This window comes from Notolepis coatsorum (assembly GCF_963971535.1).
Source record: "Notolepis coatsorum genome assembly, chromosome: 1".
Taxonomy (NCBI): Eukaryota; Metazoa; Chordata; class Actinopteri; order Aulopiformes; family Paralepididae; genus Notolepis; species Notolepis coatsorum.
In genome coordinates, this window is record NC_140165.1 from 141,596,029 (window position 1) to 141,619,504 (window position 23,476).

At 41.0% G+C, this 23,476-nt stretch overlaps 2 protein-coding genes across 2 annotated transcripts; both read right to left on the reverse strand.

Moving 5' to 3' along the window:
* Window positions 1-1,292: 1,292 nt before the first annotated feature.
* On the reverse strand, window positions 1,293-10,671 carry LOC311222902 (arrestin domain-containing protein 3-like; the record flags this gene model as incomplete). Its single annotated transcript, XM_084307558.1, has 6 exons — window positions 1,293-1,409; window positions 2,105-2,355; window positions 2,512-2,599; window positions 2,817-2,988; window positions 3,101-3,161; window positions 10,416-10,671. 6 exons carry the CDS (start codon window positions 10,669-10,671, stop codon window positions 1,293-1,295), a joined length of 945 nt encoding a protein of 314 aa, XP_084163684.1.
* A 737-nt stretch (window positions 10,672-11,408) lies between these two features.
* On the reverse strand, window positions 11,409-16,194 carry LOC311222911 (arrestin domain-containing protein 3-like; the record flags this gene model as incomplete). Its single annotated transcript, XM_084307571.1, has 6 exons — window positions 11,409-11,546; window positions 11,897-12,153; window positions 13,597-13,693; window positions 13,802-13,949; window positions 14,049-14,109; window positions 15,933-16,194. The coding sequence occupies 6 exons, from the start codon at window positions 16,192-16,194 to the stop codon at window positions 11,409-11,411; spliced, it is 963 nt and encodes a 320-aa protein (XP_084163697.1).
* Between the last annotated feature and the right edge of the window lie 7,282 nt (window positions 16,195-23,476).

Sequence of the window (23,476 nt, forward strand, 5' to 3'; positions counted from 1 at the left end):
CGAATATGCTGGCGATGTGGGGGGCGGTGTCACTAAGTGACCACCTGGTGGGGTCTTGATGCCTGGCGTCATTGACCTCTCCAGGCCCCCTTTTTCCAGGGGATCCAGTCCCTTCAGTGGGACTGGGTCTTCCTTCGCGCTCCGCTGCTACGGCCTTGCCACGGGGTTGGGGTTGCTCTTGACCCCGTGATTTTGGGGGCAGTAACGAGGTTTGTTCCTTCCGTTCGTTCCCTGGTGGCATGCGGGTTGTGCGTGTGTGTAGTCGTGGGGTCAAGCCACGGTCTGCTCACCCTGTGCGTTGAGTTGCTTGAGTTCCTCTTCGCCCGGTCGGATCCGTCTCCCTCCCGTAAGCCTCCAATAGGGGGGGTATCCTCCATTAGGGAGGGTCGGGGGGCTTGGTCCTCCCCGGTCTGATGGTTGTGGGGGGCCTCAGCGGGGTACATTTGTCGGGCTCTGGCTCCCGCTCAGCTCCTGTTGTGCAACTGGTGCTGAGCGAAGCCATAACAAAACAGAGCGTAAGGTTATGTATATAACCAAGTTCTGTGAGTTATGGTGCGCTCAGCACCAGGACGCCTCTGCGGCCCTTGATCTTGCCTTATGGTGAAAGTTTGGGAAGGAGGCGAGTAGGTGACCACACTCCTGCTTATGAAGGTAAGCGGATGGGGGTGTGGCCAGACGAATGTTGGGATGTAAAGGTACATGGTGGAATTTTTTATTCAGTGCTTGTGCACGAAGTGAAGTACAGTGCAACTGGTGCTGAGCGCACCATAACTCACAGAACTTGGTTATATACATAACCTTACGTTATGATACAGTCAGCCATCCATCAGCGTTGGTTGGTTTGACAAATCAAAACTCAGAGTTCTATTAAGGCCAGGCAATCTCTTCTTCTGGTTCCCATTACCTTATAGCTCACATCGCCATCTAGTGGACAATGCAAGTAGAGCAACTCAGTAGGTATATAAATAAATAATAAATACTGCTCGCAGAATAAATTAATACATCACATGTTTTTTTTTTTCTTCAAATCACTTCATATTCTACATTAAATCCAGCCACGTCTACAATTGTTCTTGTAGCCTTGGTCTTTAGTCTCTTTGAAAACCCCCATAGTAATTTGTCATTTCAAACTCTTCTTGTGACTCCCAACACACAAGCATGCATGTGCTCAGTTTCAACATGGACCACTGTCATTTAAACAAGGGGGTCGTTTGAACCAGGGGACCATCTGAACCAGGGGGCCATCTGAACCAGAAGGCCATCTGAACCAGGGGGCCATCTGAACCAGGAGGTCATCTGAACCAGGTGGATCTCTTTAGTTTCTTCTCTGGTGGCTCTGGTTGACCCAGCAGAATGACCAGGGGTAGTTTGATCTCAGCATCTCTTGCCAGCGGGATGTCAAGAGTGACCTAAAAGAAAAATGCAAATGTTAAATAGTTAATATACGGTACATGCACTATACAAAATATGATACAGTATACAGGTCATTTCTAAATGCAATGCACAGTGGGTAAAACACACACAAGGCAGCTTGTATGTGTAACTTTGAATTGTATCTAAAGATTCAAAAATTCAAACAATGTTGCTTTGATACCCGCTGTGTAAATTTAATTATATAATATTGCAGACATTTGATTCACTTCGTTTCACACATTGTGATTTTCTGGGTTGTGTTTCTGAATCTTTCTTTATTGATAGCACCGACTTGAGCCTAATTTGAGAGGTAGCTCTGCAGAACCAGTTTGTTTGCAATTTGAGACCTTCCTTTCTTTGCTAGTACCGTCATAAGCACAGAGAAAACCATGGGGGCTTGTAACCTCATATCACTCTTATCTGCCCCCCCCCCCCTCTCTCTGTCTCTCTCTCTAACGCACATAAAACTTTGTATGGCAGGCAGGTGGTGCTGTTGTCTTGTTTTACACGTCCAAATGCCATGACATTGGCCATAACTGTAATGTGCACAAGCACCCTGACAAAACACCCCATTAGGCCTTGATTAATGGTCCCCCAACAAATAGAGCTTACAACCAAATCCAAGCCAAAGTTGTAATCCATGCAATGTTTTGATTTGATGTTAAAATGAGTTTAGACATTGCTTTTCCACCTTGAGTCTATATTCCAGCTTCATCATGGAGCAGTTGAAGAAGGTTGGCGGGAGCTGCGAGACGACTGCTCTGGTCACAGTCTGGACGGTGGAGGCTGGAACAGGCTCTCCCGTCCCAAACAAGATGTCGTTTGTGTGGATCATCCTCTTCGACAGAGTGACAAAGGTCTGCTTCTCACATAGGTGGAATCTGGGGGTCACTGTGTGCGCAGAGTCGTTGAGTACCTCCGCACTCACCTCCATCGTCTCACCTATAATACCAGTCATGGTCAAGAACAAGGAGAGGAACATGTTGAACACCTAAGGTGGTTAACCCTTTCACTACCACAGTACCAAAGGGTTAACCCTTTCACTGTGACAATACAGAAGGTTAAGCCATCACTGATGCATTTAGACATTTACCTTACCTTGTTTTAAGCCCATTTTCCCTGAAGTAACGTTCATAGTGACCTTCCCAGACCCACAGAATGAAATCCTGGTGCCGTACTGAGGCTCCTATAAGTATAGGGAACAAGGCATTTATTTTAATAGCAGGCTAAAGCCAGTGTGTTCATGCACAGCTTTATGAGTTTAATGTTTTTTCTTCTCATCACATGTTTTATTTCTTGTATTTACACTGATGTTTTAAAATGCTGTGAAGCACTCTGTGCACTCGTGCACTGCTGAGAAGGGCGCTATAAAATATATATATTATGAACAATAATAAACTGACCTTAAGTCCTATGATGATCATTTCTGACTTGGAGACAAAGGGGAATTCAGACTTGGTCTGAAAGGGGACCTCTATCTTGGCTTTGGATACCATCCATATTGACTGGGTCAACTTTGCTCGCAGACTGTATGTAATTTTGCCACATTTCCCCTCAAAAGATGAAGGCATATCTCTGAAAGGAAGCATCGAAATGATTATTGAATGAATGTCCATTTCACCAGCCAGATGCGATATGCAAAATACAAATATAAAGGTACCCCCCTGTATGTGACTGGCGAACATACCTATTTGGAATCTCAAAAGTGAATGGATACACGTTTCTTCCACCACTGATGATTTCAGAATCTTAAAAGGATACAGTATTTTGGTGTCAATAATAATAATAATAATAATAATAATAATAATAATAATTATAATTATTAATAATAATAATAATAATAATAATAATAATAATAATAATAATAATAATAATAATAATAATAATAATAATAATAATAATAATAATAATAATAATAATAATAATAATAATACACTTTATTTGTATAGCACCTTTCATACAAGAAGCAGTAAAATATACATAATATGAGCATAAAATAGACAGAATAAGAGCAATGCAGAGAATAAGAAAAACGAAACCGACAATTAAGTTGAAACAAATATATACAGTTTAAAACCTGAGTCTTTCTCCCCTGTTTAAGTTTAAGTTTATTTGGATCACCATTAGCCACAGCAGTGCTGTGGCTATTCTTCCTGGGGTCCATAACACGTAAAATACAGTTACAGACTTTATACACTCACATTCACATGTCATACAATTAAAACAACAATAACTCCTAATCAAATTCATAATAAAATACTACAATACCTACTCGTAATCAATTCATAATACAATACAACAATACCTACTCATAATTAATTCATAATACAATACAGCATAATATACTATTTAGCTTTTACATACATTATCTATGTTCATATCAACCAATTATACAATATTTTAATAATATATCCATATCAGATACCTTTTCACGTATATCCCTATATCTCTTTATCAGACACATACATTTTCATTTACGTACACTATCTATTAGGGAATGTCAATTTCTTTGGTTGAAAATGTTGTTTTACCAAGATTCTGAAACTACATATTGTCCTGCTTAAAACCTGTTCCACTCGACGGGGTCGGTACCGACCCCTTTTGACATTATAATCATATAGGCATATTTTTATGAATGATGAAAATTATTTGTGATTTTAAAATCAACCGTTTTCAAGTATTAACATCACCACTATGTCACAAATGCATGTAGAATGTAAAACGTTAGGTTGGCAATAGTTTAGCAATAGGTTAAAAGTGTACTTATATCGTTTTAAGTTTTCGATATGCAATCGCCTATCTGACCCGGAACCGGAAATGGAAATGTTGAACCATGGGAATTGTATTTCTTGAGGCCATTTTGTAGAGGAGATTCATAGCTATCGGCCAGCGTTGAAATTTCTCCGATCTACACTTCCTGTCACATACTATGGTGGTTAAAAGTTCAGCGTTCTGAATGAATCATATCAATAATTGTTATGATTCGCGATAATAAGCTACAAAAGGTAACGTTTTTGACAAATATTGAAACGCAGTCAGTTTCTCCTCACTATTGTTACCATGTAGGAACAGTTATATCTGAAATTAGTTTCAAAATGGTTACACTGTGGGGGAAATAAAAAAGTACAGTCGATTACAGTAAATATCAGTATCTGTTATTATGCACGCCTGGTGATACTATATCCAAATTGAACTCGGCCATTTGAAAGATACTATATATATATATAGTATATATAAATGTGCGAATTGGCTATAATAAGGTAATGTATAAGCATATATTCTATATTCTATAATAATATTTCAAATTGCATTGGTCCGGATGGGAGAATTCAGTACTGTATATACAGAACCTTCAGTTTTATCATCTTCCCTTTATTAATTTACTTAGATCTTTTGTACACATGATCTCAAGAGGGTACTGAATGAGTTCAGTGGTAGTTTTTTAAGTTTGGTCATTATTATCATGGTGTTATTCACTGTCAAAGATGAAAAGAAAAATCATAATTCATATTTTCCTTTGTTTCATCACAATTTAATCAAGCCTAGTAATAGACACAATATTTCTGACACTGAGAATACATTCACTGAGGTCCATAGATATACCTAGATACCAAGAATATGCAAATAGCCCTTGTAGAAGTGGAGCAATATTCCATTTACCTAGGTATACATTTTATGCAGATTTTCACCTGCAGGGTGGAACAGGCATGTGTGTCTGGGAAGAGAGTTCCATTCCTGCATACCACGGAACATGACAGTTCGCTTCATTGCATTCTACCTCATTTTGGAAGTGTAAAACCTCGTGCAGAAGCATGTCTGGTGGAATAGTTGTGTCTGTCAAGACTTATAGATAAATTGTTATATAAAATTGAGGGGATCTTTGTAACAAGAATATTATAGTAAATACAGAGTGAGCAGAGTAACTTATGTTTGACAAGTAACCAAGTTAAACAACTGTGCATCGCTGCAACATTAGTTCTGTACTCACAGCGAAGCGCTATACGTGCTGCTTTGTTTTGTACCATTTGCAATTTTTTCAGTTTATTCGTCGTTACATTCGACCATACTGCGGGACAATAGTCAAGATTTGACAAAACCAGAGCTTGAATTACCTGTTTGATAGAATTTAGTGAAGAGAAATCTCTCTTCCCATTTTCACTACTATATTGTTTATGGTGTGACCATGACAATTTACTGTCTAATGTTACTAGGAGTTTAGTCTCCTGGACTTGATTAATTACCACATCACTTATCAAAAGTTTCAAGACTGGGTTCGTTCTTAGAGTATGATTTGAACCGAAAATGATGCTACTTGTCTTTGATATGTTTAGAACTAGTTTGTTATTCTTTATCCATTCCATCACTGATTGCAACTCTGCCATAGGACCGTATTTAATTCATTGGCTGTAGAGGCTGATGTGTAAATCGTTGAATCATCTGCATACATTGAAATATAGGACTTATTTAGGACAAGAGGCATGTTATTTGTAAATATGGTGTAGAGCAAAGGCCCAAGGCAACTTCCTTGGGGTACTCCACACTTTACCGTTTTAACTTCTGAGTAACTCCCATTAAAAAAAACGTTGTTTCCGGTTTGCTAAATAAGTTTGAATCCAAGATAATGCAGTTAAGGAGAAACCGTAACATTCAAGTTTTTTAAGTAAGAATTTGTGATCACTGGGTCTCATTCCCGAACGAAGTTACGACAAAATATTTCGTCTTAGCCAGATTTCGGCCCATTTAAGACATATTAGGGCTGGGAGTGGGAGACCCCAAACTTTCCTGAGATCTTATTTGATCGTGGCTGAGAGCAGATTTAAGAGTGCTGAGGAGCACACTTAAATATGCTCTCAGCCCACGATCAAATCTCATGATTGATTGACTAATTTAAAATGTTATTATAACTTGACAGACTGTGTTCTCATAGTGATTCCTTCACGTCAACGCTACAGGCCTCCTTGGAATTAATTACTTAATCATAATTAAATATGACAATATTTGTACGATAAGAAATTACGCATTTGATGTCGGAAAAATAAATAATATGGATTCATCTGATCACAGTGCAGCTGGATTAACCATATCTGAACCAGCTATTTTGGACAAATAATTACTCAGATATTCAAACACAATTATGCAATTATTGTGAAATGATTGAAAATAATAATAATTTAATGCCTTCTGTGGAATTTGTATTTCTTATTTGTTACACATCTGCTTTAATGATTAATTATATACATTTGAAAGAATGCAGGTCAACATGCAATGTATCCCATTGATTGGTATACAATCGGACAGACCTTTGTTTGATTGATTGATTGATTGAAAACTTTATTAACAGATTGCAGACAGCTCAATTACATAAGGGGATGCAGACCAGAGAAAGAATTTCGTCTTGTTTACATCAGGGTAGACAGTACTGCTACATCTATACATTTATGACATACCAGATTTGCAAATACAGTACTGTTTGTGATACAAAAAGAGTCCAGAAAAGAGAGTACATTTGACGTAGAAACTGTTGGAGGAGGTTGGGTAGGAGGGGTGTGTGGGGGATAGACTTACACTGTACAAGCAAAACTGTACATTGGAATATTGACAAAACCATACTTGGTCATTTACTGTACATTGGAGGGGGTTGATATAGCTATAAACCTGCATTCCTTCGAATATATCATTAATCAATTAAACTTATATTGAAATACACTATATAGCCTATACACCAACACTGAAATGACAGTGGATAAATAAATAAGAACTAAAGCTAATCGGTGGAAATAGACTGCATTCATATTCCATAACAAGTCTTGTGTGCGCCTACGAATGAACAGTAGCCTATAGGCTTAATTATGGAATAATAAGCCATACTGCGTTCATTCATTACGCCCGCCGTAGGCTATATATATTATATGTCATTCATTCATTCATATACAGTACTGCGCGCGCGCGTGTGTGTGTGCGCGCGCGCTGCGGCAGGTGTGTACCGCGAGCTGTATATGATGCCAATACATTAATCTAATCTAGTTTTGATGGGCGCAAGCGTGATTACGAAACCTAGCCGCATTTCTCGGAGACGCTCTCTGATTGGCACTGACTGACGCTAGGTTTCGTAATCACGCGGCTTGCAAGACTTGCAAAGCACTTCCGCCATTCCATTTCACACAGCTGCGTCACCAGTTGCCTTATAAGGAGCTATGGAGGCGGTGTTTTGTATGCAAATGAGCTGAACGGGAACACGCTTTTGAGTTTAAGACAGAATGCCATTCTCCAAGCAGATATCAGATAATATAATTTGTGCGACCTTTTCAGCCACTTAAGACATATTACCAGCACGTTCAGGACTCAGAGTGTACTTGTCATAGATTATGTCTCAGTGGTTCCAAGATAAGTCTTCCAGAATATATCTTTGAAAACATTTCGGGAATGAGACCCAATGATGTCGAATGCTGCAGTAAAATCAAGCAAGACAGCGCCAACCATTTTCTTTTTATCTATCTCTTTCAGCCAATCATCCGTCATTTGGGTTAAAGCAGTCGCTGTTGAATGTCCTTCACGATATGCATGTTGAAAATCAGTGGTTAATGGGTCTCATTCCCGAACGGATTTATGACAAAAAATGTCCTCTCAGACAGATTTCTTAAGACATATTAGCGCTAGTAGCGCGATTCCCCACATTTTCCTGAGATCTGATTTGGCCGTGGCTGAGAGCAGAATTTAAGAGTGCTGAGGAGCACACTTATGATTGATTGAAAGACAGAAAGACTCAGAAGAAGCTTCTATCCCCAGGCCATCAGGCTGCTAAACGAACAATGAATGAACACTACACAACAACAACCACCAAACGCACATAGCACACACATCCACACGCACACACTCACTTTAAACAAACACACTGTAGCACCCACTCCACACACTTATAGCACACACCCACTTTAAACAAACACACTGTAGCACCCACTCCCCACACTTTATATTTATGGATGAAGGATTGCACTACAACTCGTACACCTTACTGTAAATTGTACCTAAAACTGTACCTCATCCCATTTCTGCTTTGCACTAGATAGTACTGTACATTAGTACACTGCATAGTATTGTGTATTGTATATTATATGGTAACTCAGAACATTGTACATATGTCTATACCGAACACTGTGACCTCATTTTCTTCTTCTAAATTCATGCTATATTATGTTATTATGTTATTTGATACTATCTTGTCTAGCACAGTCTCTGGAGCGTAACAGTAAGAAGCATTTTGTATGAAAGTATTCTGTACTTCTGTATGACAACTATTAAAGAACTTGAACTTGACTGATTGAACATTTTATTAACTTGATAGACTGTGTTCTCTGTTCATAATGGCTTTATTTGGGAGGAATCATAGTGATCCCTTCATGTCAACGCTACAGGCCTCCTTGGAATTAATTACTTAATCATAATTAAAATAAATATGACAATATTTGTATGATAAGAAATTACACATTTGATGTCGGAAAGATAAATAATATGGATTCATCTGATCACAGGGCAGCTGGATTAACCATATCTGAACCAGCTATTTTGGACAAATGTATAATTACTTTAATTACTCAGATATTCAAACACAATTAAGCAATTATTGTGAAATTATTAAAAATAATAATTATTTAATGACTTCTGAGGAATTTGTATTTCATATTTGTTACATATCTGTTTTATTGATTAATTATACATTTGAAAGAATGCAGGTTATAGCCAACATGATTGGTACAATGGGACAGACATTTGTTTGATATAGCTATAACTTGCATTCCTTCAAATGTATCATTAATCAATAAAACAGATATTGAAATACACTATGTAGCCTAGTACACCAACACTGCAAATAACAGTGGATAAATAAATAAATAAGAACTAAAGCTAATCGCGTGGAAATAGACTGCATTAATATTCCATAACAAGTCTTGTGTGCGCCAGTATGGCCTACGTGTCTAATGAATGAACAGTAGGCTTATATTATTCTAGTTACTTGTTTCATTAGGATTTAGTAGATATACTATATATATGCTCTGCCGTACTTACAGTATAAGTACAGACTGGATTAGTACAGACTAGATTCTAAATCTAATCTAATTTTGATGGGTCGCAAAGCGCTTCCGCGTCCATTTTCACACGGCTGCATCACTAGTTGCCTTATAAGGAGCTCTGGAGGCGTTGTTTTGTATGCAAATGACCTGAACGGGGACGCGCGTTCGCGTTTCAGACTGGTGCCATTCCCCAACGCAGATATCATAGCTGTGACCGTTTGAGACACTTAAGACATCTTCCCCGCACGTTGGGGACTTTGGGGATCAACTTGTCATTGATTCTGTCTCAGTCGGTTCCAAGAGAACTCTTTGGAAAATATTCGGGAACGAGACCCATTGTGTGTTCAAAGAAAAATAGCATTTCATCTGTTCACTTACTATTCTTTCCATCAGTTTACTTAAAACTGGCAGTAAACTTATGGGACGACTATTAGATCCTGAGAATGGCAATTTCAAATTTTTTGTTTGATACCCACACCGTTTAAAACCTGACAGCCTTTCTTCCTGTTTGATACCCACACTGTTTCAAACCTGACAGTCTTTCTTCCTGTTTGATACCCACACAGTTTAAAACCTGACAGTCTTTCTTCCTGTTTGATACCCACACAGTTTAAAACCTGACAGTCTTTCTTCCTGTTTGAAAACCACACAGTTTAAAATCGGACAGTCTTTCTTCCTGTTTGATACCCACACAGTTTAAATGCTGACAGTCTTCAAAACTGGAGCAATGGCTGACTTATCAATACCTTTTCTATATACATTGCTTATAGATTATTATTATTATTTGTCAGGCTATTATCTAAATGCCAATAGATCCAGGCTATCGTCTAATGTTTCAAACATGATGTAAATGATGTAAATAATGAAATTCAATTGATAATTTATATTTCTGATGCACACAACATACTGTCCCAAAACCAACACTATACATACCATCTCCTTTCTTATCCTGAAGAATAATATGTTCAAAATAAAAGTATGTCTTCTTGTCACTGTGAACCACGGAGGTCTGTCCGTCCTGTTCGGACCACCCTACCTCTGCCTTTCCTTTGGCTTTAACCAGAAAAGACTGCACCTTGGTGTCCTTGCTGGTCACCACTATGACTTTGCCAGAGAGGGTATCCCCAGGAGAGAAGGTCCCCCGTTCGTTCACCGCATCGTATTCCACCCACAGGCGCTTCACAGACATGATGAGGTATTAGCAGGTACAGCGTCACCAGCTGTTACGATTCTAATGTGCACAAGGAATCCTTCTAATGAACTGGAAGCAGGTTGAATGGATCCGTGGCACGGTAACAGTGGAAACTAGCTCTGTCGTCTATGAACAACAATACAGATGAGCACGGTATCTCCGCTGGTAACAGTGGGCCTTGCAGGTACACAAATGATCATGTGATCACGTCTCCGGGTATCACTTTCACACAGGTAACTCTATAGCCAGAGGTGTCGCCAGCCATTGTGACCTACATTATGACCTCACATTCACACACTGTTATGTGCACGCAGACATCGTTATAGTTGGAATAAAGGTTTATTTATACTTAAATATCAGATGCACAGTAAAATGTCTATTGCCATTGACCTACATTTTACATAATTCATGAAACGGATAGTGTTACAAAGATACTGTAAGTAACACACTGATATCAAGCAAGAGCAATACAATTTGAATGAGATGAAAATGGTATCCCTTAATGGTAGTACTTTAGGGGGCTGTCATTTAACTGATGGTTTGTTATACAATTCCTCATTACTTCCTATAGGTACCTTGATTACTACTGTGCCTTGTAAAATACAGCGTTACCGATCACCTTTCAAATAGATAGAGTAGGTCAAATTAGTTGGAATAATTTCTCATCTTTGCACCAGGTACATTCCTGACAGTTTATGACATTTCCTGGAGCTCCGGTGCATAAATAGGCGTCTTCATTTAAGTTTAAAAGCATGGTGCTCCTGGTTCCCGTATGCCTCCTGCTCCTTGAAGGCCGGTCCTCTGGTGAACGGCATGACAACAATAGGTAGTTTCACCTTAGGGTCTTTAGCCAGCACCACATCAAGAACCACCTGGAAAAGGAGAAAAACAAGTTATCTAAACACTCAATACACTTCAAGCTAGATAGATTGTTTAGTAAAGCCCCAGTCTGTGATTTATTTTTGATGTGTGGGGTGTAGGCCCACACATTCCTGATGAGTTTGATCTGTATTTACAACATTTACAGCCACAAAATACAGCAAATACAATTAAAAACAACTCTTTCAAACAACTGGAGAACGAAAGCATGTCTCTGCATTGCTATTTCTTATTTTCGGGGTGGTGGGGCTGTTTGGATCACTGCATGATTAGGCCTTTAAGTACTACACATATTCAGATTCAGCTGTACCCTTCCCCCTAATTTTTCATGAACATGCTTTACCTTTAGCCTGTACTCCAGTTTGATGATGGAGCAGTTCAGGATGGAAGGAGGAAGCTCTCTGGGGACGGTGAACACTTTGGTTATGGTCTGTTTGCTCGAGGATGCTACAGGCTCGCTCTTCTCCTTCAGGATATTAGCCGTGTCAACTCTTCTGCGACCCATGGCGAAGAAACTCTTCTTTTCATACAGGTAGAACTTCGGCTTCACTGACCGAGTTGAGCTGTTGTTGATGTCTACGATAACTTTCAGTGCCTCACCTGTTAAGATGGCAAGAAAAAATTTAAATAAATAAATGAATAAAACCAGTAACAGTCCACTAACAAGTTCGCAGTTAACTCTCCCTGTATTTCCCCAAGGGGATTCATGAAGAAACACTTGACTTGACTAACAGCAGAGTTTCAGTGTCATTGACAGCTACTGGATACAGTATAAAAACACATTAATCAAAACTAGAGTAGTTGTTCTAGGACTCAGATGAAAAGGTTTCAAGCCAGACAGACATTGTTTGAGGAACCCGTGGTAAATAAGCAAATGCTTCTTCAGTGAGCTAGTGGGAAAACATGCCTATAGCCAAAAAAAAATATTTGGCAACGGACCGATCCAATGTTCTGCCATCTTTTCGCTTGACCGAAGAATGTAATGCTTGTGATTGAAGAAAAGAGGGCGGGGCTTGAGATTCAATTAGCTTCAAACTGACTACTATCTATATTTTAGAAATAAATATGTCGAATCCGGCTGTCGGCGTTGCCTCCGGCTTGGGGTGGCCATCATACTAACTCAATTGGCAGAGTTAGCGGGTGGGAAGTCGGAGGGTGGTAGTCTGGTCGTTGTGAACAGCAACTCCTACAGGTCGGTTGGGGCGCCTGCACAGCAAAGTCAGGAAAATGGCGGGGGCAGTGTGAGCCTCCTACACGTTACTCCTCGCCAAATGAGAGTCCGCGCTGGCAGGTGAAAAGATGTGACAGGCTGCCTCCACGGAGGGGACATGTGATGCAAGGCTTCTATCCTCCCTACAACCGGCCAGTGGGGGGCATATGCGAGCAACGATCAGGGGAGGGGAGGGAGAATTGGCACGAGAGGTAAATTGGGATGGGGAGAAAAATCACAGAAAAAGGAGGAGAAAAAAGTAGATACAAAAAAGAAATAATTATGTTTAAAAGAATACTAAAATGTACTTATTTTATTAACATATAAGCAATGAAAGTTCAGATGGGCAGAACTCGTAAAAGGAAATTAAGCAGTTGGTGCAACCATCTTTAGTTTCAGTTTCATTACACAAGGCCAGTTTGAAGCTTGGTACAACCAAAACCAGAGCTCTCAGTGTGGTATCTTTGTCACCAAAGGCATTTCCTGCCATTCCAACTACTCACAAAACTTGTTGTGAGTTTGCAGTATGTTTGGCCCCAAAGATGAGGAGGTTTTGGACATCCGTGAGACACAGAACTCAAAGTGAACCTGTGTTGTCACAGAGGCAAACATGTGAGGCCTTACAGAAAACACTGGACTCAGAGTCAGCGGTCAGCAAGAGAGCGTGCCTCTCCACAGGCACAACTATCAGCATACTGAAAAGTTAGGATGAGGTAACGCGGCCCTTATCAGTGTGCAGACATAGCCACCACCTATGAAGGCTATAAAAACAGAGCCATGCCCAATTATGGTCAAAGGAAACAAAAGAAAAAGGAATTAAAATCTTTGATCACCTTGTTGGTATCCCATCCTCTCAGTGCAAATTTCCATTGAGATGTTTCCAGAGGCAAAGAATAAGACAGATTTGTCCTTGCAGCCATACTGAGGTTCCTGAAATACAAGTGACGCCCTCCGTGAGTTCAGATAATAACCATCTTTGGCTCCTTTTGCCAATATTTCAGCGCTCTGCTTTGAATAATGAACTCAACAAGTCTATACCATAAGTCCAGGAGTATCCATGTCTGCTTTGGACACAAAGGAGAACTTGGTCTTGGCTTTGCTCGACACTCTCATTGATCGATTCAGCTCCGCACGCAGATGATGGACAACTTTGCCATGATGTCCCTTGAAGGAGGACGGAATTTTTCTAGGAAATTATACAATCATTGAAATTAAAATTAAAACATTACATTAGATTGAACATAAATAAAATGCTGATGTAATGAGCTCTTTGAAAATTACTCACCCATCAGGAATCGTGAAGTTGAAAGGAAATACATGCCTTCCTGGGCCAAGGATTTCCGAGCCTGTGGGTGGGTTGGGGGGGGGGGGTTGATTGATTGATTGAAAACTTTATTAACAGATTGCAGAATGGGTACAATACAGTACGGCTCAATAAACACAATTGTTAAGGGGATGCAGACCAGAGAAAGACTTTCGTCTTGTTTACATCAGGGCCCCCCATTTTCAATTCATCATAACATTTATGACATACACAACATACAAATATACAGTACTGTTTAAGAGACAGACAGAGTTTCTAAAAGATTGTATACATTTGAGTGGGAGGAAACTGTACATTGGAGTGGGTTGGGGGGGGGGGGTTGGACATTTACAGGGGCCAGTTTCGAATTAGTGTTGTAGTGTATCTTGTAGACCAGGCCCATTGCAAGTTGCTGTACTCTGTCGTCTACTCTAAGCCATCCTAGGTTGTCAAAGTGGGCAGGGGTGAGGTGGGTTTTAGGAGTAAGGTCAAGCAGTAGTCTGACCAGTTTGTTTTGTGATGTTTGTAATCTTGTTTTTAGTGCCTTTGAGGTGCTTTGGTACCATGAGGTGCAAGCATAGTCGTAGTACCCTTGAATGAGTGCTCCTGTTAGAGTCTTCAGGGTATTCTTGTTTACCAGAGAGGAGATTCGGTACAAGAATCTTGTTCGTTGGTTGACTTTTTTGATTACATTGGTTGCCATTTTGTCACAGGAAAGATTAGCCTCTAGGATGGAACCCTATGTAATTTCATCTTTCCTTGTGACAATATTGAACAGAGAAGCCGTTGGGCTTGCTGAGTTTGTTATTTGATCCAAAGGGAATGGACTCTGTTTTACCCAGGTGTAATGATAGTTTGTTATCAGCGAGCCAGGTGCAGATTATGTAACTTGTTCCTGTCAGAGACCAGCAGGGCTGAGTCGTCCGCGAACAGGAACAAGTTGCAGTCACAAGCTGATGACATGGTGACATTATTGTGATCCTTAGTAAAGATTTAATTTGAGTGCTTCCACTCAATCGTTACTCGTTAGATCATGTGCTGATTAACGACAGTGTTTCATGAAGCTTCCATGATGTCATTTAGGTTTATTTTTAATCTCATGATGTTTCACAAACTAAGCTCTGTGCTAACGTTAGTTGGTCAGGACGGTAATGGCTAGAAGCCATACACATTACAGCCGACTGCCTCTGACCAGAAGAACAACGCTCTGCAACACTGTGAACTCTTGCTGGAAGAAATAAACCTAAACCACAGCAGCTTTATCAAACTCTGCCATTGAATGTGGTCTGAGTCTATACGGTTCTCATTCCAAACAATTAAATATCTTACTGATTGGAGCTTTAAGATATGTTGTTAAACAGTGTTTGCACAAGTTCCTTGAATTGCTTGATTTTTTACCAAAAAAAAAGGCAAGGCCTGGAATTCCTTGAAAACAGCCCATTTTTTAACAAGGTGCTTAAAAAGTCATTGAAATTCAAATCAACCATTCACATTGAAAGTTTTGTTCATCCATGATAAAATTGTTCTTTTTTTACACTTTTATTTAAAGTGTAACTAATTGTCAGAAATTGGTTTTAAGCCATAAATATTGGATCAGATCTTTTTCTATAAAAAAAACAAAAGTGAATTGTATCCCTTTAAATGCCCTTTTAAATGAAAAATAGTGCTTAGGAAAGTACTTGAAAGTCCTTGAATTTCATTTTACAATGTCTGTGGGAACCCTGACAGCAAACAGAATAAGAAAATAAATATCTGTATTGTAAAGTTTTTATGATATAAAAATTCTATAATTCTATATAGAAAATGTTTGTGTGCACTGTTTCAAGTAAAGATATAAGTGGATGAATAATTCAAGAAATACATTACCATCTCCTCTTGCCTCTCTCAAGATATGTTGCTTGATTTCATAATATTTCTCCTTGGCCCAGAACACAACGTGAGGTCTCTCCTGTCCGTGGTGTTCAGTCCAGAGAACCTTAGCTTTTCCCTTCGCTGTGAACGTGAGAGACCGAACATGGATTTCCTTTGAAACGTCTGCAATAATCCTTCCAGTAATAGTATCTCCGTTTGTGAAGATGTTTTTGTCGTTGATGGCATCATACTCAATGGTGAAACTTCTGACAGACATTTTCCGTTGAGGAGTATCTGGTTCAATATTAAATGTCTAAATTGTCTTTAAATATAAGATGATACGAGGACAAGAGCAGACAGATTAGCTCAGTGACTGAGCTCCACCTGAAGTCTGACAACAGGAGGTATTTCACCTGGTTAGATCAGGTTTTGGTTTCACCAGTTTTTCTGGTTTACCATGTGTGCTAATCTATTCTGTAGAACCCATTGGCCCATTGTATATCTTTTTACCCTGTTATGCAGCTAATCAATTAAATTTAAAGATCAGCTCCAAGTGTATTTCAAACTGTTAAATATTTTTCAATATTGAATAACAACGAACAGGTCGAAAAGTACCTAGCGGAAAAAAATCTAATCTACGAATTCCAATCTGGCTTCAGAACATCCCACTCCACTGACACATGCCTTCTCTATTTGAATGACCACATCAAACAAGAGGTGGACGCAGGCAAATACTGCGGCATGGTCATGCTGGACCTACAAAAGGCCTTTGACACGGTCAATCACTCCATTCTGATTGACAAGCTAAAAGCAATTGGTTTTGATAGTCTATCAGTGAGCTGGATGCAATCCTACCTTGAGGGGAGGGAACAGATGGTGGAGGTAAACGGTACCCTATCCCCCCCCCCTCACAGTGAGCTGTGGTGTTCCACAAGGAAGCATACTAGGACCGCTACTGTTCCTAATTTATGCAAATAACATGTCGTCAGCTTGTGACTGCAACTTGTTCCTGTTTGCGGACGACTCAGCCCTGCTGGTCTCTGACAAGAACAAGTTACAGGTTGAAAAAACCCTCAGCTCGGAACTAGGCAGAATCTGCATATGGCTCGCTGATAACAAATTATCATTACACATGGGCAAAACAGAGTCCATTCTCTTCGGTTCAAATAACAAACTCAGCAAGACCGACGGCTTCTCAGTTACAGTGGGTGACAATATTGTAACAAGGAAAGATGAAATTACCTACCTGGGTTCCATCCTAGAGGCTAATCTCTCCTGTGACAAAATGGCATCCAATGTAATAAAAAAAAGTCAACCAACGAACTTGATTCTTGTACCGGATCTCCTCTCTGGTAAACAAGAATACCCTGAAGACACTGGCAGGAGCACTCATTCAGGGGTACTACGACTATGCTTGCACCTCATGGTACCAAAGCACCTCAAAGGCGCTAAAAACAAAATTACAAACATCTCAAAACAAACTGGTCAGACTACTGCTTGACCTTACTCCTAGAACCCACCTCACCCCTGCCCACTTTGACAACCTAGGATGGCTTAGAGTAGACGACAGAGTACAGCAACTTGCAATGGGCCTGGTCTACAAGATACACTACACAACCAAGGTACCCATGTACATGTCAAAACTTCCCAAAGGTCAGTGAATACCACGATCACAACACCAGAGGGAGCTCCACAAATCATGTTAAACCCAAATTTCGGCTCAAATAAGGGACTAAACACGTTTCGGCAATTATGCCACATCAATGTGAACGCCCTACCCAAAGCTGTAAAGGAATGTGGATCACTACCCACTTTCAATACCTCTCTCAAGGGACACCTACGGGAGACTGCAATTCAACACTGCCCCTGTAAATATCCTAACCAACCCCCTCCAATGTACAGTAATTTACCTCAGTATGGTTTTGTCAATAGTCCAATGTACAATTTTGTTTGTTTGTACAGTGTCTCCCCCCCCCCCCCCCAATGTACAGTTTTGCTTGTTTATACAGTGTGCCCCCCCCCCCCCCCAACCACCTCCAATGTAAATTACCCAGTATGGTTGTCAATATCCCACGTACCCAACCCCCCCACCACCCAACCTCCTCCAATGTACAGTTTCTACGTCAAATGTATATACTCCCTTTTCTTGACTCCTTCTGTATCACAAACAGTACTGTATTTGCAAATCTGGTATGTCATAAAATGTATAGATGTAGCAGTACTGACTATCTGTATGTCATGTATGTCATATATGTCCTGATGAATTTAAAATGGGGGACCCTGATGTAAACAAGACGAAAGTCTTTCTCTGGTCTGCATCCCCTTAACAATTGTGTGTATTGAGCTGTACTGTATTGTACCCATTCTGCAATCTGTTAATAAAGTTTTCAATCAATCAATCAATCAATCACTTGTATTAATATGGTTTTCGACCAAATCAGTCAATAAACAATTGCAAATGACTTAGCAACCACTTTACCCTCATTGAGATTGCAATGATGACATGACACAAATTGCACAACAAGAACCGGTTGATATTTACCAGGAATTCCATGATGGCAACTTATAGTCTTTCAAGGCATATCAATACCTGCTCAGCTTTCTATGTAGCTGAAACCAAAGGTGTCAAGTTACCACACATTGGACGATGAAAGGTTTGAGCTATTAGTGCAACTCAGATTTCAGACAAGCATAGAGAAGCTTTCCTTCTCCACTGGGGAAGAATGTGAAAAGGGTGCTTTTGGGTGGAGGGGATATTTTAAAGAATTTTAAAGCTCCTATTATTATTTACATATTTGCCAATGCGAATGACATGACAACATTCAGTGTATTCCTAATAACATTATTTATTGTTAACTTTTGTCAGACAGCCACAATGTACAAAGGGGTAGCACTAGAACTAGCAAACTCTTTCACACAATTATCATACAATGCAAGGGGCATTGAGAACATAATAACTAACATTCTAAAATTAAGAACAACTGCATGTATTTCAGCAAATGTACTTAATTCAAAGACACACTCTCTCTCTCTCTCTCTCCCCCCCCTCTCTCTCTCTCTCTCTCTCTCTCTCTCTCTCTCTCTCTCTCTCTCTCTCTCTCTCTCTCTCTCTCTCTCTCTCTCTCTCTCTCTCTCTCTCTCTCTCTCTCTCAGGCACATACACACTCTCTCACACACACAGTAAGTGACACACACACACAGTGAGAACATTAATAACAGAATAATAACCATCATTATCACACAGCAAATGAGAACATTATGAACAAAATAACAACTGTACAGTATTTCATCCAAACACACTCTCTCTCTCTCTCTCTCTCTCTCTCTCTCGCGCGCGCGCGTGCACGCGCACACACACACACACACACAGCAGGGGGCCCAAGTACCACCGGTGGTACACGTACCACAGGTTGAGAACCACTGCTCTAGGCGATCGCCATTGTCGAACGTTAGTTGACTGTAGTTTGCTCACTGCTGATCGCTCCCTAGTGCTTTGAGTGCTCTCGCTGTGGCGTGGGGCGGCCCAACACTAAACTGGCCCAGTTAAAAGGGTAGGCGATACTGCCACCTGTCGGGATTCGATTGTCATTGTAATTCGTTTTTTTTTTGTATTATCTTTTCCCCCCTTCTTTTTCCGTTTTTCTCCAACCCCACTGTTAGTCGTTATGCCAATTCCCAATCCCCTTCCTGGTTGTTGCGCACTCTACCCCCTACCGTCGGTCTGGGAGGGCGGAGACTATCACATGCTTCCTCTGACACATGTGTAGCCAGCCCACCGCTTCTTTTAACCTGGCAGCACGGACTCTCACTGGGAGAGTGTAATGTGTGGAAGGTCACACTACCTCCCTCAGGTCCTTCCCTCGCTGTGCAGGCGCCCCGACCAAACTGTAGGAGTCGCTGTTTACAACGACCAGGACCCACCCTCACCAGCTTCCCACCCGCTGACACTGCCAATTGTGTCAGTGTGGACGGTCGACCAAGCCGGAGGTACCACAGCTGAATTCGATCCCACTGTCTCTGTGGTGGTAGACAGAGGCTTAGTCCGCTGCGCTACCCGGCCGCCCGTCATTGTAATTATAACGTAGCCAGAGGTCCCAGGTACACTCACAAAGCCCTGCGCGAGTGTTTAGAATAATAATAAGCAAAAAAAGGAAAAAGGGAAAAAAAACTAGATTTCTCGTTTTTGGCACTCAATCGCTGGCTTTCAGAAACGAGATATCTCGTTTTTGGCGCTCAATGAGTTAAGTCATATGGAACATTTCACATTGGCACAGCCACTTAAAACCTAGTATGCCTTTGATGATGACCAAGCAACTTTGGGAGGACAACAATCGGTAGCTGATCTCTGGGTTCTTGGTGAATGCCATCAAGGATGACCTGTGGGGAAAAAGTCAACAAAACTACCCCTCAAGAGAAGTGTACTGTAGTTTGGTTAACTAAAGATACTTGATGATGATGATGATGATGATGATGATGATGATGATGATGATGATGATGATGATGATGATGATGATGATGATGATGATGATGATGATGATGATGATGATGATGAATAGTTTATTTTCTGTCTTTGTTTACAGATCAATCAAAAACACACATGTGTGGACTTTCAAAAAGAAAAAAGAAATAAATCACAAATGTACATATTCAAAGTAAGCTCACACACAAAATCCAAACTCAATGACCAAAAAAAGGAATAGGCTGAAGCACATGCTTATTTTTGCCTATCCTTTACAATTCTTAAAAACGAAATATACTTTAATATAAGAAAGAAAAACTTAAAATATGCTGCAAGATATAATAATTTTGATATAAAAAATGAAATAAATGTTTGATGTTTTACTCAAAACTGTACTCCTGAATTATTTTATCCCTTAGGGCCGTTTTAAATCTCCCCTGAGAAGTACACAACTTCAACCCGTCACTAAGACTATTCCATAATTTCAACCTACCCTGAGCCCGGCCGGCGAGGACTGCGTCAACAAGGAGAACCGTAGCGGCGGGATGGAGCAGCGACGCTGCCCATGTCGACAACACAGGAATGCTGTGTTTACTATTGGTGCCATGTTAGAGACTGCAGTTCGCTTGATCTGCGCTCACGGTAGGAAAGGTCCTGACCAGACCTTGAACACTTCTTCTTTCTTTCCCTTCTAAATGTTTTGTAAATAACGATGTTTTCCAAAACGAGTGTTGCTGCACTACATTTAGGATACGACGCAAGTTATGTGTGAATTGTCTTGTCACTGGTATTAGCTTCTCCATGCAAATCGGGTTGTTTGTTACAGATGTGAAAATGATCTGGTTTGTTGTGTTGAGAAACATCATGTGTGTTCATGTACCGTGTACTCACAACTAGTGTTGAGAAACATCATGTGTGTTCATGTACCGTGTACTCACAACTAAGGGGGTTAAACTAACCTATAAAGCTATGCTTAGTGACATATGAGTGAAGAATGAGTTCTTTTCTCAGCCTGTAATGACAATGAACAGTGTGTTCACATATTAACAGGTTACCTGTTCAACTGGCTGTATTAAGGGTAAAGTAGGAGGGGTGTTTTCCCCCCGGTTCCCTGGGGACTTCCTCACCCTCCTCTCAGACATGTTGTTACAATATATTGTGTCACTGTGTGGTGGGATACGATGTAACCCTTAGCTTGATTGCTGGGGTTGTGCTAAAACTGCTTGAGGAACTGTATTTTCCTAAAAGAAAAGATTGGTTTGGTCACTTTTCGTGTGTGCTTAGCAAGGCCTGTGGCCGATTCTGATCGAGAATTGTGTATTCTCTCATTATGGAAAAACGGCGTTCCTCTGTAGAGTGTATTGCCATTTTTTGTGGTGGTAAAGGGTTGTGTGTATCTTGGGATCTACAACTGGGTTGGGTTGGCCACAGAAGCACATGTGTAAGTCTGGTACCGGGGCTCTTAAGGGGCCATCTCTATTCTGTGTTTTTTCCTTAGTAAAAATCAGATAGCAGGTTAGCACATGAGCTGTGTGAAGCTGTTGAAAGACACTTCATGTAGCAGAATATGACTGTGTCATGCTCTATTTGTCATTACATCGTATCATGGGTGTGGGGTCGTAAAGGGGTGTACTGGTAATCCTTTCCTCCCCTTTTCTGATTGGTCAGGGGTTAAAACCTCCTGTCCTTCAAGGTTCCTGTCACGTTGCTGTTCGGCATGTTACAGGGTAAGAGGGGGGGGGGGAGTTTCCTGGTCCCACGCCCTGGAATATTGGGCGTGTGCACCGCAGAAATTCCCCCGCCATAGAGTACGTCACTGTGCGCGTCTCTGTTGGTAAGACTTCCGTGTGCTGTTCAGGTCCATATGATGGATCTGTTTCAGGGTGTGGTCAGGGCTCCTCCTCACGAAGCTCCTACTCGGGCCGTCTGTGAGTTAGGACTCTCCTTCCCTGTGAGGGAGCCTCCTCAGAGTTCAGAGCCTCCTCCTCAGATTGTCAAGATGAGTAGAACTTCGAAAAGGAGTTCTGCTCTATTGTGTGTGTATTCGATTCAATTCGATTATTGAGTGTATTGGTTCAGTGCCTCCTCCTCGGAGAGCCCTAATCCAAATATTACATAGCTCAAATGTTGCAATATATTCTTTTCAATCTATACAGCTTGCGTGGGAAGTCTCTCTGGGGATTTCCGTCTCCTCCCTATGGGAGGGTGGTGGGATGTAAAAATGTAAAAAAAATTTACCCTCAGCCTGCGTCACAAGGGATTCATGTCAGTCTGTGTTCTTTCTTTTTTGGAATAAAAAGAGGAAGGTACATGAAGCACGACGGCTCCGTGTCGTTCTCCCAGGCGACTTGGAGGAACAATGTTTGGTGTCTTGATAGACTATCCATTGATGTGTTTGGGTCTCGACGCATACATAGTGCTGGCTTGGTGTGTTCTGTTCAGGGTCACACAGGGGCTAAGTGCGCCTTGGTTGCTTGTTAAAACAGCGTTTTTATAGGGCAACTGGGATGGAGTTTTGTCTCTTCCGAGCGCCAGTTTACTAGGTTGTCTCAATGAATTCTCGTTCATATCTGGGGGATGTTAACGGAATAGATCTGAACATAGGTAGAGGGGTCTCACGCCCTTGGGGTGGGCCACTGAGCACGGTCTAAATGAGGACCGTCTGGGTGGCGCCCTCTTTTCATGTTTTAGATCGACACGCATACCTACCCCCTCTCCTGGAGTGGGCAGGTCGGCGTGGTTAGGACACGGGACTGGCCTGGTCACGCTGGTCCAGGTCAGTTAACCCGTTGTCCGCCAGGGATGCAGATCTGCTGTTCTGGTACCCTGAGGGACTTGTGCTTTTTTCGGGGGGAAAAATGCCAGGTCGGTCCGGGTGTCACAGGGTTAGACGCTATGGAGACCCTTGTTGGGTACATATTGTACTCTGCACTACCGTAATGGCTTACGGCCGTGCCAACCTGTACACGCCCGATCTCGTCAGATCTCGGCCGCTACGCAGGTTCGGTCCTGGTTAGTACTTGGTTGGGAGACCGCCTGGGAATACCAAGTGCGGTGTGCTTAGGGCTGGTTCTCCATTCTTTTCGCTCCTCTCTCACGC